The sequence below is a fragment of the Nesoenas mayeri genome (genome assembly GCF_963082525.1).
Source record: "Nesoenas mayeri genome assembly, chromosome: 9".
NCBI classification, from domain to species: Eukaryota; Metazoa; Chordata; class Aves; order Columbiformes; family Columbidae; genus Nesoenas; species Nesoenas mayeri.
In genome coordinates, this window is record NC_137557.1 from 1,258,487 (window position 1) to 1,270,539 (window position 12,053).

The 12,053-nt window shown below is 44.8% G+C and overlaps 1 protein-coding gene across 2 annotated transcripts in view; it reads right to left on the bottom strand.

Annotated features, from left to right (window-relative positions):
* PLCH1 (phospholipase C eta 1) overlaps nucleotides 1–2,696 on the bottom strand; it is a gene marked incomplete at both ends in the record, with an annotated part of 60,262 nt that extends 57,566 nt beyond the window's left edge. For both annotated transcript variants that reach the window (XM_080349823.1, XM_080349822.1), the window contains one exon: nucleotides 2,618–2,696. In XM_080349823.1, coding sequence (XP_080205949.1) covers nucleotides 2,618–2,696 — 79 coding nt within the window. The remainder of the gene's footprint in view (nucleotides 1–2,617) is intronic.
* Between the last annotated feature and the right edge of the window lie 9,357 nt (nucleotides 2,697–12,053).

Sequence of the window (12,053 nt, forward strand, 5' to 3'; positions counted from 1 at the left end):
CACTGTGTAAATTAGAATTAAAGGACGACAGAGCTGGACACATACAACCTAAACACCGAAATGCCAGCAAATCACACGGGGTTCGATCAAAGCACCTTCCCTGCTAACAGATAGCACCCATCCCACATAGAGTTCACATTACATTTTCTTTCCTAAGTTCACAGTGGTGTAAAAAAGTTTTGAAGTAGAATTTCCTTATATCTGTTGGAGAAAGTACGGTCTGAGGCACAGGTACATTCTGGTTTAGCTGTCTGGCATTAACTTCATCATGCAAAGCCCAGAGTTCAGCGCACAGTCCCACTTGGTCTCTGAGAGATGAGGAGGATGGGTCAATCGAAACACAAGGCGGCCACCAGGAAGGGGGACGAGCACCCAGCCTGCTCACCCGTCCCTCCGCCCTTTGTCAGGACCTACGGGATCGGAAGGCTCACCAAAAAAAACACAAACCCTTAAAAAGCTCCACCAACCCTTAAATCTGTAGCAGCACAGACCCCTAGGAAACCAACTTCTCTCAAGCAGAAACAAACAGGAAACCCTGAAGGATTCTGTCAGAGAAAAATAATTATTCCTATCTGGTCACGAATGAAAGATAAATAAATTAAACAAGCCATAGAATCTTTCTGCTCTAATATTCCTACTAATTATGTCTTCTACTTTAGACAATTACAGCTCTGCAGACTCACCACTTCAATAGCTGTTCACGGATTACCGGACTTGGTGCTAATGGATCATTATCCAGCCTTCGTGGCATTAGCAGGATAAAGACATCATGCTGCTCTGTGATAAAATACCACCTCAAGTCACAGAGCATGGATCAGACTTTCCTCTCACTTGATCCAGAATAGCAAAATTGCAAAAACACACTCAAAACGTAGCTGTCCCGTGGTAGAGAGAAGCATGATTAACAGATATTTACCAAAGACACTGCAAGAGTGCTCAGATTCAGCAAAGGTGAACCTGGGCCAAGATACCTGGGAGACAACTCTCTCCTTCCACAGTGTCTGAGGGAACTCAGAGGGAACACGATCCCACCGAAATCAGCGGGACTGGGCGAGTAGCCTGAGTTTCACTTGAGAAGCAGAACAGTTGTGCCTGGAGATGGCAGGTTCACCAATGGCAGATTTGTGAACTGTCTTCCCTGCAATGCACGCCCCAAATGTAGCGCACAGATGAATTAATATGACAATGCTGCTGCCAGACTGACTTACAGAAAAGTTATTAACATCTTTCCAGTGTCCCAAATAGAATTAGCAGTGCCTATTGGCAAGAAAAAAAAGCAGTACAGGGGAAAATAGTGTTATCTCTGAACAGGCTTTTGTTAAGAAGATGCACAAATTGACAAATGATTGATTCTCCCTCTAAACCATTAGTTTCATCGATGGTGACATAATCACAGTGACAAAAATGCAGATACAGTTTGGCTTACAGTGGGCTGCATTATAGTTCTGTGAGCTGCAAACCTCGCCAGCTTCCTGACAAACATAGTGAAAATGGAGATGTAGGTTCTCTGGAGAAAAATATTACCTCTGCTTTCAAAAACTTAAGTATTTCTATCTTTAATTGATAAGCATTCCATGCTGCTGTTACTAATAGTGCCAGAATCTGCCCTAAAGCAACAGTTTTAATCACTGACCTCAAAGGGAATAAGGAATTCAGAATTTGGAGCGCTCAAACAGCACAGGGACAGCTCCCAAATCCCAGGGCGTCCTCACCCACCGCAGGAGCATGAGCCGGGCCCAGCACTGCTCCTTACCCTGCCCAAGGGTAAAGCCCCAGCAAAGGGAGAGAACCCGCGTGGGGAATGCACACGCTGGCAAGTTCATATATCAGGTTTTAAGCATACAAAAGAGAGGTCCTGAAAATGAAGTATTTGATATCAAACTGTCTTCAGTGTATTTCCCAACTTTCCTATTGGAAGGATATTTCGAATAACTGAACAATCATAGCACGTAATCTGTAACGGCAAGAGACTAAGATGTAAGGGACTAATTGAAGACAAGAGACTAATTAGAAATCGCTATTAGTCATCTATTTTGCATAAACTTCTGATCAATATTTGGAAGTCGAGCTCTTTCTGACACTTTCAATTCCTCCTCACTAGCAGCACAAAGAATGGATGCGCACCTGCAGATTTTGCTGGAGCCATTCTAGAAACACCCCAGAAGGAAATGTTTAAGTGTAAGGCAGTGCCAGACTGTGTGAACACAATCCATTTCACCCCAAAACGCAACCACCACCTAAAATCAAAACAGCTCTGCCCTCTGCAACTGCTGCTCTTCTCTTCTCCAGGCTTTAAGGCTTTAGTTAGAGCTGTAGCTGCTTCCCTGCCAGCAGCTCCTGCCAGTCGGTGGCCTCACATGGCTAAACCAGACCCGGGAAGGGCGCCCTGTGTGCGGAGCAAGGGTGCGCGGGCAGCGCGGGCAGCACCGGAGCGCCCCCTGGTGTCCCGCGAGCAGCCAGCCCGTGTCCGTGACCCCCGCACCACCGGGACACCCCCGAAGGGTGCAGGCACGGTCAGAGCAGGACCCAGCGCTGCCTTCCCAGCACATACAAATCATCCATCAACCCCTCGGAAATCTTAGCTCAATTAAAGCCAAAAATGTAAGTTATAACTCACCATGAAACACGCCGTTGTCCACTAAGAAGTGCCTGCAGTACTGCAGACAGCTCTTCTTATCCAGACTCCAGTAACTCATTGTGAGATGACGTTTTGCTCACCATCAAAGGCAGAGACCTTACAAAATAAAACAGAGTATTGATAAATATGAGTTAACTCACAAGAAATGCAAGCACTATAAGAGTATTGGTGCCCTTTATGCAAAATAGTTCATTAGCTTCATATGAAGCATCACAAGAAGTGTAGTGACTCCAAACATGCCCGTCTCCGCCAATACACAGGCTATGGGTGCGGGTGGATCACTTGGATGGAGCCAGAGCCGGACTGTCCCCGGTCCTTACCGGCAGCACGGTTAAGGCTGCTGGAGCGAGCCCACCCGGCGCTGGCACTGCACCCGCCAAAGGCGCCCGTTTCACAGCCACCCCCCACAGCCCCTGCAGGCTGATGTGGAGCCAGGGAGAGATGATCAATTTAATCCATTTAACGATGCTGTCCCATATTTCACAAGCTACAGACATGACACAGCAAACACCACAAAACTATAAATTCTCCCCAGTGAAGGTTACCAAAAAAAAAAAAAAAAAAAAGGTAAATAAAAAGTAATTCTCTCCGGATTTCAGGAGCACAGAATAGTGTTATGTGGACGCAGAGCCCCTGGCAGACATTCCCCCGCGGAGCTCGCAACGAGCTCTCCTGCAGACGGGCAGTTAGAGCAGCACCTTTGAGGCGGCACAGTAACACCAGCCATGCAGAATGCGTGTCCTTGAACCCCAAGGGATCTCAGCTTTGCACAGGGCAAAGATGCCCTCAGCCCAGAGCACCAATGCTCCCCTGTGCTGAAGCATGGGATAAGCTATTGATCTGCTTTACCACCCTTTCTGCTTCCCCCACCTCCACTACACAGCTGATCACCAACAGGACCAAACAGAATGAGGAGGAGCAATATCCTTTCTGGGAAACGCCACCAGCCGAGGACATCCCAGAGCACAACTAGGGAGCCCAAACGCTCCCCCCCGATGGCTGCCTGAACCTAGTGCTCCCAGCACTGGCACAGGAGGAGTTCTGCCCCAAACGCCAGCAGCACAGACAAGCCCGTCAAAGTATTCACAGGTAACTTTTCACAGATGCTATCATCAATAAGTAGTGGGACGGGAGAGCAGTCTTTTTGGACAAGGCCCCAGAGCTCTGCTAGGCCAAGCCCCTGACGGCCAATTTTTCTTGGATCCAGCCAATAATATTTATAAACTGGTTAAAATGGAAACGCACAGCAAGCCAGCACAAAACAAAGACCAGCCTGGTGAGGGGAACGCGAGTGGCTGAAGCCAAGCACTGGCAATGTGAGAAACAACCCCCTTCAGCCCCGGGAGCGTTTCCATCACAGCCACTCACTGTTCCACTCCCGCAATCCAGGACAATGGGAACAATCGGAACAATTATTTTCAGAGACGTAAACAGTAGAAGTTAACTCATTAATAAGCTGGTGGTTATAACTCAAGACAAGGCTGTATTTGTTTGAGTCATTTCATTGAACTTCCATTCAAACAATTTCAGCCTTTTGTTTTGCAAGTTGGACCTTGCAAAAATCTATTCCACCCAGCAGGACTTATTATGCACAGTTACGGTTAGAGCCAAACAACCAGCAGTTCATATTGCTTTGATATTTGCTGCTGGGAAAACAAAACAAAAACCCCATAGACTCCTTGATCTCCTGTTCTGACACCAAATCCTTTCACTGCTCCTTCTCCCTTCACTGTTTTATGAAGTTCAAGACTCTGGTTTCATGGAACCAGCTACCTTTTCCTGTTACACACCCACTTTGGCCTCCCATTTTATCTCCCTCCCACCTTCACTCCGGTCACCCCAGCTGGTTTCTCGCCCACGCTTGGCACAAGCAACTCCAGCTGTCTGTAGCCAAGCAAACCGGCAGCACCATGTGAGGACACTGCTGTTCAAGCCTCCTCAGAAAGCTACTTTCAGGGGGGCCTAGTAGCAAACTCCACCAAATGAAGACGTTGCAGATGTGGGATGTGCCTCTCCACTTCGTCTCTGTAGGGAGGAGGGATGGTCTGAATGATGCACTGCAGGTGTGAGCCAAAAACACCTGTTTCTGGTTTGCTCTGTCTTAAAACTATCAGTCTCCACTGCAGTATGTGTTTGGGGTATTGTTTACACTAAAGGCATATTTTAGTAAAATTTTGAATGCTAAACAGTAGTACCCGTTACCTCTGCCTGGCCACATTTCTACATTTCTTGGACTTTTGCCCTTCCCAGCCACGAGCTTTCACTACAGCTTGCCATAACTAGGGCCACTCTTCTAGCATTAATTAGTAAGGTACAAGCTGTTAGTTACTTTTAAAGTGTAGGAGTAATTTACCATTGTGACCCAGCCTACTGCTAGGCTTTTTGCTTTAGGCTATAAAAAACATAAGTGGCACCATGTTTTAATTAAGAAAATTGTATCAAATATTCATCACTAAGAATTTACACAAAATAAAAAGAGATCTTATCTCCTGCTCAGCTCCCACACAGAACTCATGTCATGGGGGGAGGGATTTACGTGGAAAACGTTGCTATTGATCTGTCCATGCAGTAGCTCTGAAAGAAAGCCCTGGGCCCCCTCCCCGGCCTTTCACGGCTCCTGCTGATACAATCCCCCTTTGTTCTTGCACAGAGGGTTCTCCCACACCACGGTGGCCCCTTGAACAAAGGTTCTCTGGCATGGCAGGGATGAGGGCAGAATCCCAAAGTGGCTGCGTCAGCTGACACAAACATCCTGGAAGAAAATCTCTGTAAGAAACACCAGCAGTTCTTCGGAAGGTCCTCAGAGTTCTTTGCTTGCTCTGTTACAGAGTGCGGGAGAGCCCAGTCTGGATCGTGCCTTACTGTAGTGTACCAAAACAGGCGACCTAAACCCAACCAGACACATGCTCTGGGCCAAAAACTATCATTCCAAAAGAACAAACACTTAGGAACTTAACTGTACACAAATGTGCACCACTCCAGCAACAGCAACATTGCAGAAAAAGAGCATCCTGTTTATGTCAGACCTGAATGGTATCCAGATTGTACGTGTATAACTTACTTTATACAAATAGAAAAAGCTAGATGAGTATAAAATGCCAGTAAGCATGTAATTTTGTTTAAATAAGTTACCAAAAGTCTGAACAAATGTAAATCTGAGTTCAAAACTACTTTATGCAGTTACTTGATAACACAACCAATAGAGACTTTTCCGCTCTACAGGTTTCTCAGCTTTGGCGTTTCACTATTTCAGAACAAGCAAAGTGTGTGCAGGTTCAGCCCTGAGCCTGGCACAAGGCACTATTCATTCTAAGAGGTAAAGCAACTGGTGTTCCACCACCTAAGCTAAGAGATCTTACTCCAGTGTGTCAAGAATCCGTCTACTTTATAGCTAGATAAAGTGTATTGACATGTAAACTGATCAAGTGAGTCTATTATGTAGTCTGCAGAAACACGGGAACTTGAAGAAATTTTCTGTTTTGGCTGATGAATTTCCATTCAACACGTGTCAGCTGTGTTCCATAAGAGATGTCCTTCCAAAGAGGAGAGCAAGAGCTAATATTAGTTCTACTGAACCACACTTTATAATAATAACTAATGGAAGGAAACCGATTTTGTACAAACAAGTTTGATACAAAAAAAAAGTTAAACTTACGTATTCATGGGTGTATGCATGTATATACCTGTGTCTGTGTAGACACTGACAGATGAGATGAACAAATATGCTGGGGTTTTTTTTGGTTATCAATATAGTGGGCGAACTCCTCACAAGAAAGTTTTGTTATATGCATGCTTTACGAAATTATTCTATTACAAAAGTTGTAGAGAGGAGTGTATGAGATACTTGTGAATTCAGCAGAGCATGCATATGCTCTGCTTAGGTTGCGATAGATGCTTCTTATTAAAAGAAGCTTAACACAGAAAACATAAGAGTCTCCCTGTATTCTGCAGTTTCCTCTCTTGCACAATAAAACCCCCATGTTTTAGTGAGGTGTCAGAGAAGTAAGATGCTCATTCCAGGGATCACAATGTGTTATGCCAGCAGCTGGAGAGAGAGCACTCGAGAGAAACAAGTTCTCAGCTCAGGGTGACTGTTATGGTTAGCGCTAAACTATTTTAGAAAGTAGCAGTATAATCTAAATATTTATCTGCATTATTTAACCTGGACACTGTGCAGGTCCTGAACGTGAAGAGGGTATTAAGCTCATGGCCATTCAGCACCAGACGGGAACTGTTTGAGTCCTGTGCACAGCTCAAGGCACAAGCAGATTAATTGGGAGTTAAGTGAGCAGGACACAGGGTGGAGAGATTTCTCATCTCATCTTTTCTCTGCTGCCCTCTCCCCTTCTTGTTTCTGAAGCACTTCAACAGATAACATTATTAAGTCAATCAGATATTGTGAATGGCTCCTGCTAACAGGACAGATACTGCAGTTCTCTGACAAAAGCACAGCTCCTGTTTCAGAGGCTGCTGTTCCAGCATCCACCTAGTGGACATATTCTGAAAGTATGATTCATAAAAATGTATTCCTTTCCTTAGCACAAAATGGTGTTGTTTTGGTTTGTTGTTTTGTTTGTTTTTTGTGCAAAAGGGGAAACTGCAGAATGGTAAAACCAAGCATTTTGTTAAAAGTTCTTTCAAAGTACAACAAACAAACACCACATGTACTTGGCAATTCTGCCTTCAACTGAAGAGAAAGTCCAGAAAACACTGAATATTCAGAGGGCTCCAGACTTTGGAAGTTTGCACTTGTTTCAGATACCTGTTAAAGATAAATTTTACAAGTGACGTAATAGAAAATAAAATAAAAAATAGGTTAAAAATAAGCGCAATACAGAGTCAAGCAAAGGACACACTAAGTAATTGGAAATAACAGTGTATTAGCTCCAGCTCCGGCCATAGGACACTCTTATGAGCATTTGAGACATCTGTGTGGGAGGCAGAAAGCCCAGCTGGCTGGCACTAAGTAGCAGGAATATACTGTCCAGAAACACTGGTCTTTAATCTGGCAGCTGTGGTGGCGCTGGGGGATCCCAGAGTCTCTGCTGAATGCCACCATGCATCCAGTGAGCTTCCAGTTATTGCAAACGGGAAAAATAAACACCAAATCACAGTACAAAGACCACTTTGAACTTTCCTTGGAGAATACTGAGGTGTAATACTATTCAAAAGCTATGCAATGTGGCTTCACAACAGATCTACATCCATTATTGAAACAGAACTGGGTTAACTGATTTACCTTAAGTCGAAGAGTAAGCAGAAGACTCAGTTGCACACATCGAGAACACGTGGGCTGCCCAGACATGATCACTGGTGTTTCTGCACAACCTCTGAGTTCAATCAAGAAATGTCCAGATGAAGATCTACATTTCTAAAGGTGCCTCAGCACTCAGCAGCTTGACAAACACATTGCAGTGGAAATCAGAGAAGACACTTATCCGAGAACATGCTCTCAATAGTCCAAGGGCTCATCCCTTCACTATACTAATATTATGAAATAACAGATACTGAAGAGAGGGAGGGAAGTCATTTGCAATTCTGTTTATATCACAAAATGCAACCAGGAAAATTTACACTCTCACCAATTTCCTTTCCCTGGAGCATGTTAAAACCTGCTGCAGGATTTCTCCTAGGCTAGTTTATCAGTAGTTATCAACAGGAACTTCTTTCCAGGCTTTATACATGAGAAAAAGAGCTGCTGTTTCCAGTTCATGTTTTCACTTTCTAAAGAAAGTATCAACAAATCTTCTGGTGGAACCACCTTCAAGCTTTCAGAGACCAGCTGCTGCACATGGGCTGTATCCACAAAACAAAGTAGCCATCAAATGAAAAGCTTATCCATAGTTAGACCTGAAAACCAAATCTGAAGAGATTATAAAATCCTAATATGACAATATTTCATGGGGCATTCACCCATCTGCAGTCTTGGGCTTCTTATTTCACTAAGCCACTAACAGTCGCTCAGATATGGCTAAGCATTTAAGCTGGTCTGAATTCATGCAGATTTAGATTTAACTGTCATACAAACCCAGGCTCTAAGGGTTCCAAACATCATCTGTACAAATCTCCACTTCAATCAGCATCAAATATCTACGTTCACTCAAAATAACCTGCATGAATGCTGCTAAAGTTACACTTTCAGGAGCCATGTGGAACAGGCAAGGCATGGTAGCTGCGTCAGCTGATAGATCTATACTGCTGATACAAAGACAAGTTTTGCCCACAAATCAGTGCTACTCTTAAAAAACAAAGTTTCAACTACCTACAGTGTAAACTCTTTTATAAATGTATGGATACTTTCCAGAATTTAAAGTACCTTCTATAAACAAAAAGCTTTAAAAGCACCAAAGTTACAGTTCTGACATCAGTTTGCTGAAGTGGTTGAGAAAGCTGCTTCTAAATATTCGTGTGTTCTACGGCAACTAACAAACTACAGCAGCAAGAAACAGCATTATCATCACTTGTTGCCTTCTGTCACAGCTCCTGCCACACCACACCACAGCTCTCATCATTGTCCCCAACTAGTCTGGTCCCTTGTCCCAGCACCAACACTCTGCCTGAGACACGCAGGGAACTGTTCCCAGCTCCACCTGGCTGGTGCTGAAGGAGCAGAAAGCAGGTGGCAGTGGCTGCACATCTCCCTCCTACCATCATCAGTGATCTGTGAGGTTCCACCTAACCCTAATGGCATCTCACTTGGGTCACACCAGAGGACTGATGCCCACAATTTGCTCCATGAAATTCCCTTTCCTGGGGAGGAGCAGGTAGATGTCACACACAGCAGCACACGCGGTGTCTGGCCAACAGGTCCCAGCCCCGCTCCTGCCCTGGCAGCCCACCCAGCACAGGCGTGAGGCCAGTCAAGATGTATCAGTCCGTGCCATGGACAACTCCCATCTGCCCGATCCACAGCTGACAAACAGCAAACCATCCTCTTCCCATCTTCCGATGCAGCTTTTGTTTCGAGTCATTTCTCTGCTCTTTCTGGGAAGTCATGAAAAGCATGTGTCAGCACAACCTGCTGCTGAGGAAGGCATTAGAAAGCTTTTGAACTGACTGCCCATGGCAACAGACCCTGAAGGGGAATTAGCATTTGCTCCCCATTCCTCAAGGAGCCTAAATGGAATTTGTTTTTCTCCTCTTTAAGGAGTTATTTCCACGTCGTTAGCACACTGCTGCCACTATTGCTCAGCAGACAGCTTCTGAAGAAACCTACCTTGCACACCAAGACCACAAGACCCATGCACGTGTCATCAATTGACACAGCTGGTAATTGCCAATATTCTTCCCTTTTTTCTTGTGGGGACACTATGAGCCAATGTGTCCATCACCTGCAGCTGGAACTAAGACCAAGCAAAGAATATGAGGCTCAGCAATGCCCAATTTAGACCCACACAACTACAGCCAACACATCTCGCACTCCATCCCAGTTGCACGCTTGGTCATGCCCAGTGTGCACAGCAACGTGAACTTTGTGTCGGTTCCAATAAATCTGGTCCGTGATGAGGCATGGGCTGCTGTACACAACAGCTTGTCTCCACTCGACATTTCTTGCAAGCAACCTTCACTTATTCCAGGTTGAAGAGACTCACGTGGACCTCTCTTACTGAGACTGTTGCACATGGCCCAGCACCCTTGAAGTGGTTTTGCAGTGTTTACTGGTGGACCTGACCCCCACAAGTTTAACGCTGCATCCCCAGCATCGTGTCCCTGGCTTTCTCTAGCACTGCAACAGGTGCTTGCTTCCAAATGGCTGTCGGCAGCTCTGCCCACCTCTCCCCTCCCACTGCCTTTCTGGGAACCTTAGTAAGTGCCTGTCTGCAGCAGCAGACAGTGGCTCACCTTCTGGATCTCACCTCTAAAGTAATGACAATGCCCTCAGTGCCCATAGAGACAGGAACAAGGAAATCACCTTTGTTACAGAAAACAATTCTGGTTTTCTAAAATAAACAACAAAGAAAAGGAAAAAAAAAGTACACATGAACCTCTCCTGGCAATTAGAGCAGTCTGCACTAGCATTGACCAACCTCAGCAGTGCTCCCCTTACGCACTCGGAAGCAAGGACAGATTCCCCCAGCCAAGTGCAGAGCCCGTGGTTCACACCAGTTAACCTCCAGCACGCTGCTCAGCTCTGCTCCACCACCTGCGGGAACCACGTTTTGCTGGTTCATGGCTTTAACAGCCTTCCAGGACAAGAGACATAGCGACTGCTCAGAACATGCTCTGCATCCTACTGTGCCAAGAGGAAAACACTTAATAACTGTGCCCATAAAGCCTCTTCACTTCAACTCACTCAAGTAAATCTGAAGCACGAACAAATGTTTCTGCAAGACCCTACAAGGGAATTACAGACAGCAGTCTCAGCTCCTCTGACATGGGCAGGGAAAACTGTCCTGTAGAAGACAATACAGGAGGTCTCTAATAAACCTCTGCTTTGATTTTGGCATGCTTGTGATATTTTTTTAACATTCAGCCTTCTTTAAATTTATTAACAAAAATCCAAAGCCAGAACAGCGCCCCTCCCCACTTCCCCCCAAATCCACCACCCCGTGTAGCTGTGGCCCTGATTTTGCCATCTAAGTGATCGATTTTAATTAAATTGGATCTTGAGTGGCACCTTAAAAAAAATCATAATTCAGATTTCATTAAATGAGAACCATTCTATTTATGGAGAGATTACTTTGTAGAATCAACAGAAATACACAGCTTCAGCATTAAAGCCTTCCCCAGAAACAAAGGGGAAGCTAAATATTGAACAGAGGACTAATTTTCATTCTGCGTTTTGATGCTGCTCATAAAACTGTTTCACTGCCCCAAGTATGTCTTGACAGTGTTTTAAATTTCAGATCGACTCACGCAGAACTGGGATCTGTTCATAGCGGGTGGCCTCTCCTTCACTTTTACGGAGTGAAAATTTTATTCCTCTTTACAAATACTGGTGATTCTGATCAAAGTCATCGTGGGACACCCGCCTCACAGGGTGAAAGGACAGAAGCATTAAATCAATTCCCCAGGCAACCTCCCAAGCTGAGCCAGTATTGTTAAAATAATGAGTTGTGCACCGCTTGATCCAAAACCACCAGCTGATCTCCGTTTTTTTTTTTAGACAATGGGTAGCATAAAAGCAGAAAGCATCTGCAACCGGGCAGATCATTTTTCACAAATCATACATCTTCAACTGATATAACATATTTTTTTCTATAATAGCCTACTGGCTTTTTTAAACCTAGAAAAAGCATCCTTCAGAGTTTGCTCTTTGTTTTGGTTTGGGTTTTTTAAGTAATGTTCTCAAACTTAATGCAGGGAGCTAACATTCAAAGAAACATTAAGACTTTTCACAGCATGCACGCACTCTGCTGTCTCTCACCTCTCAAAAAGTCCACATTTTCTCTCCATATATCACATTATCTTTTAT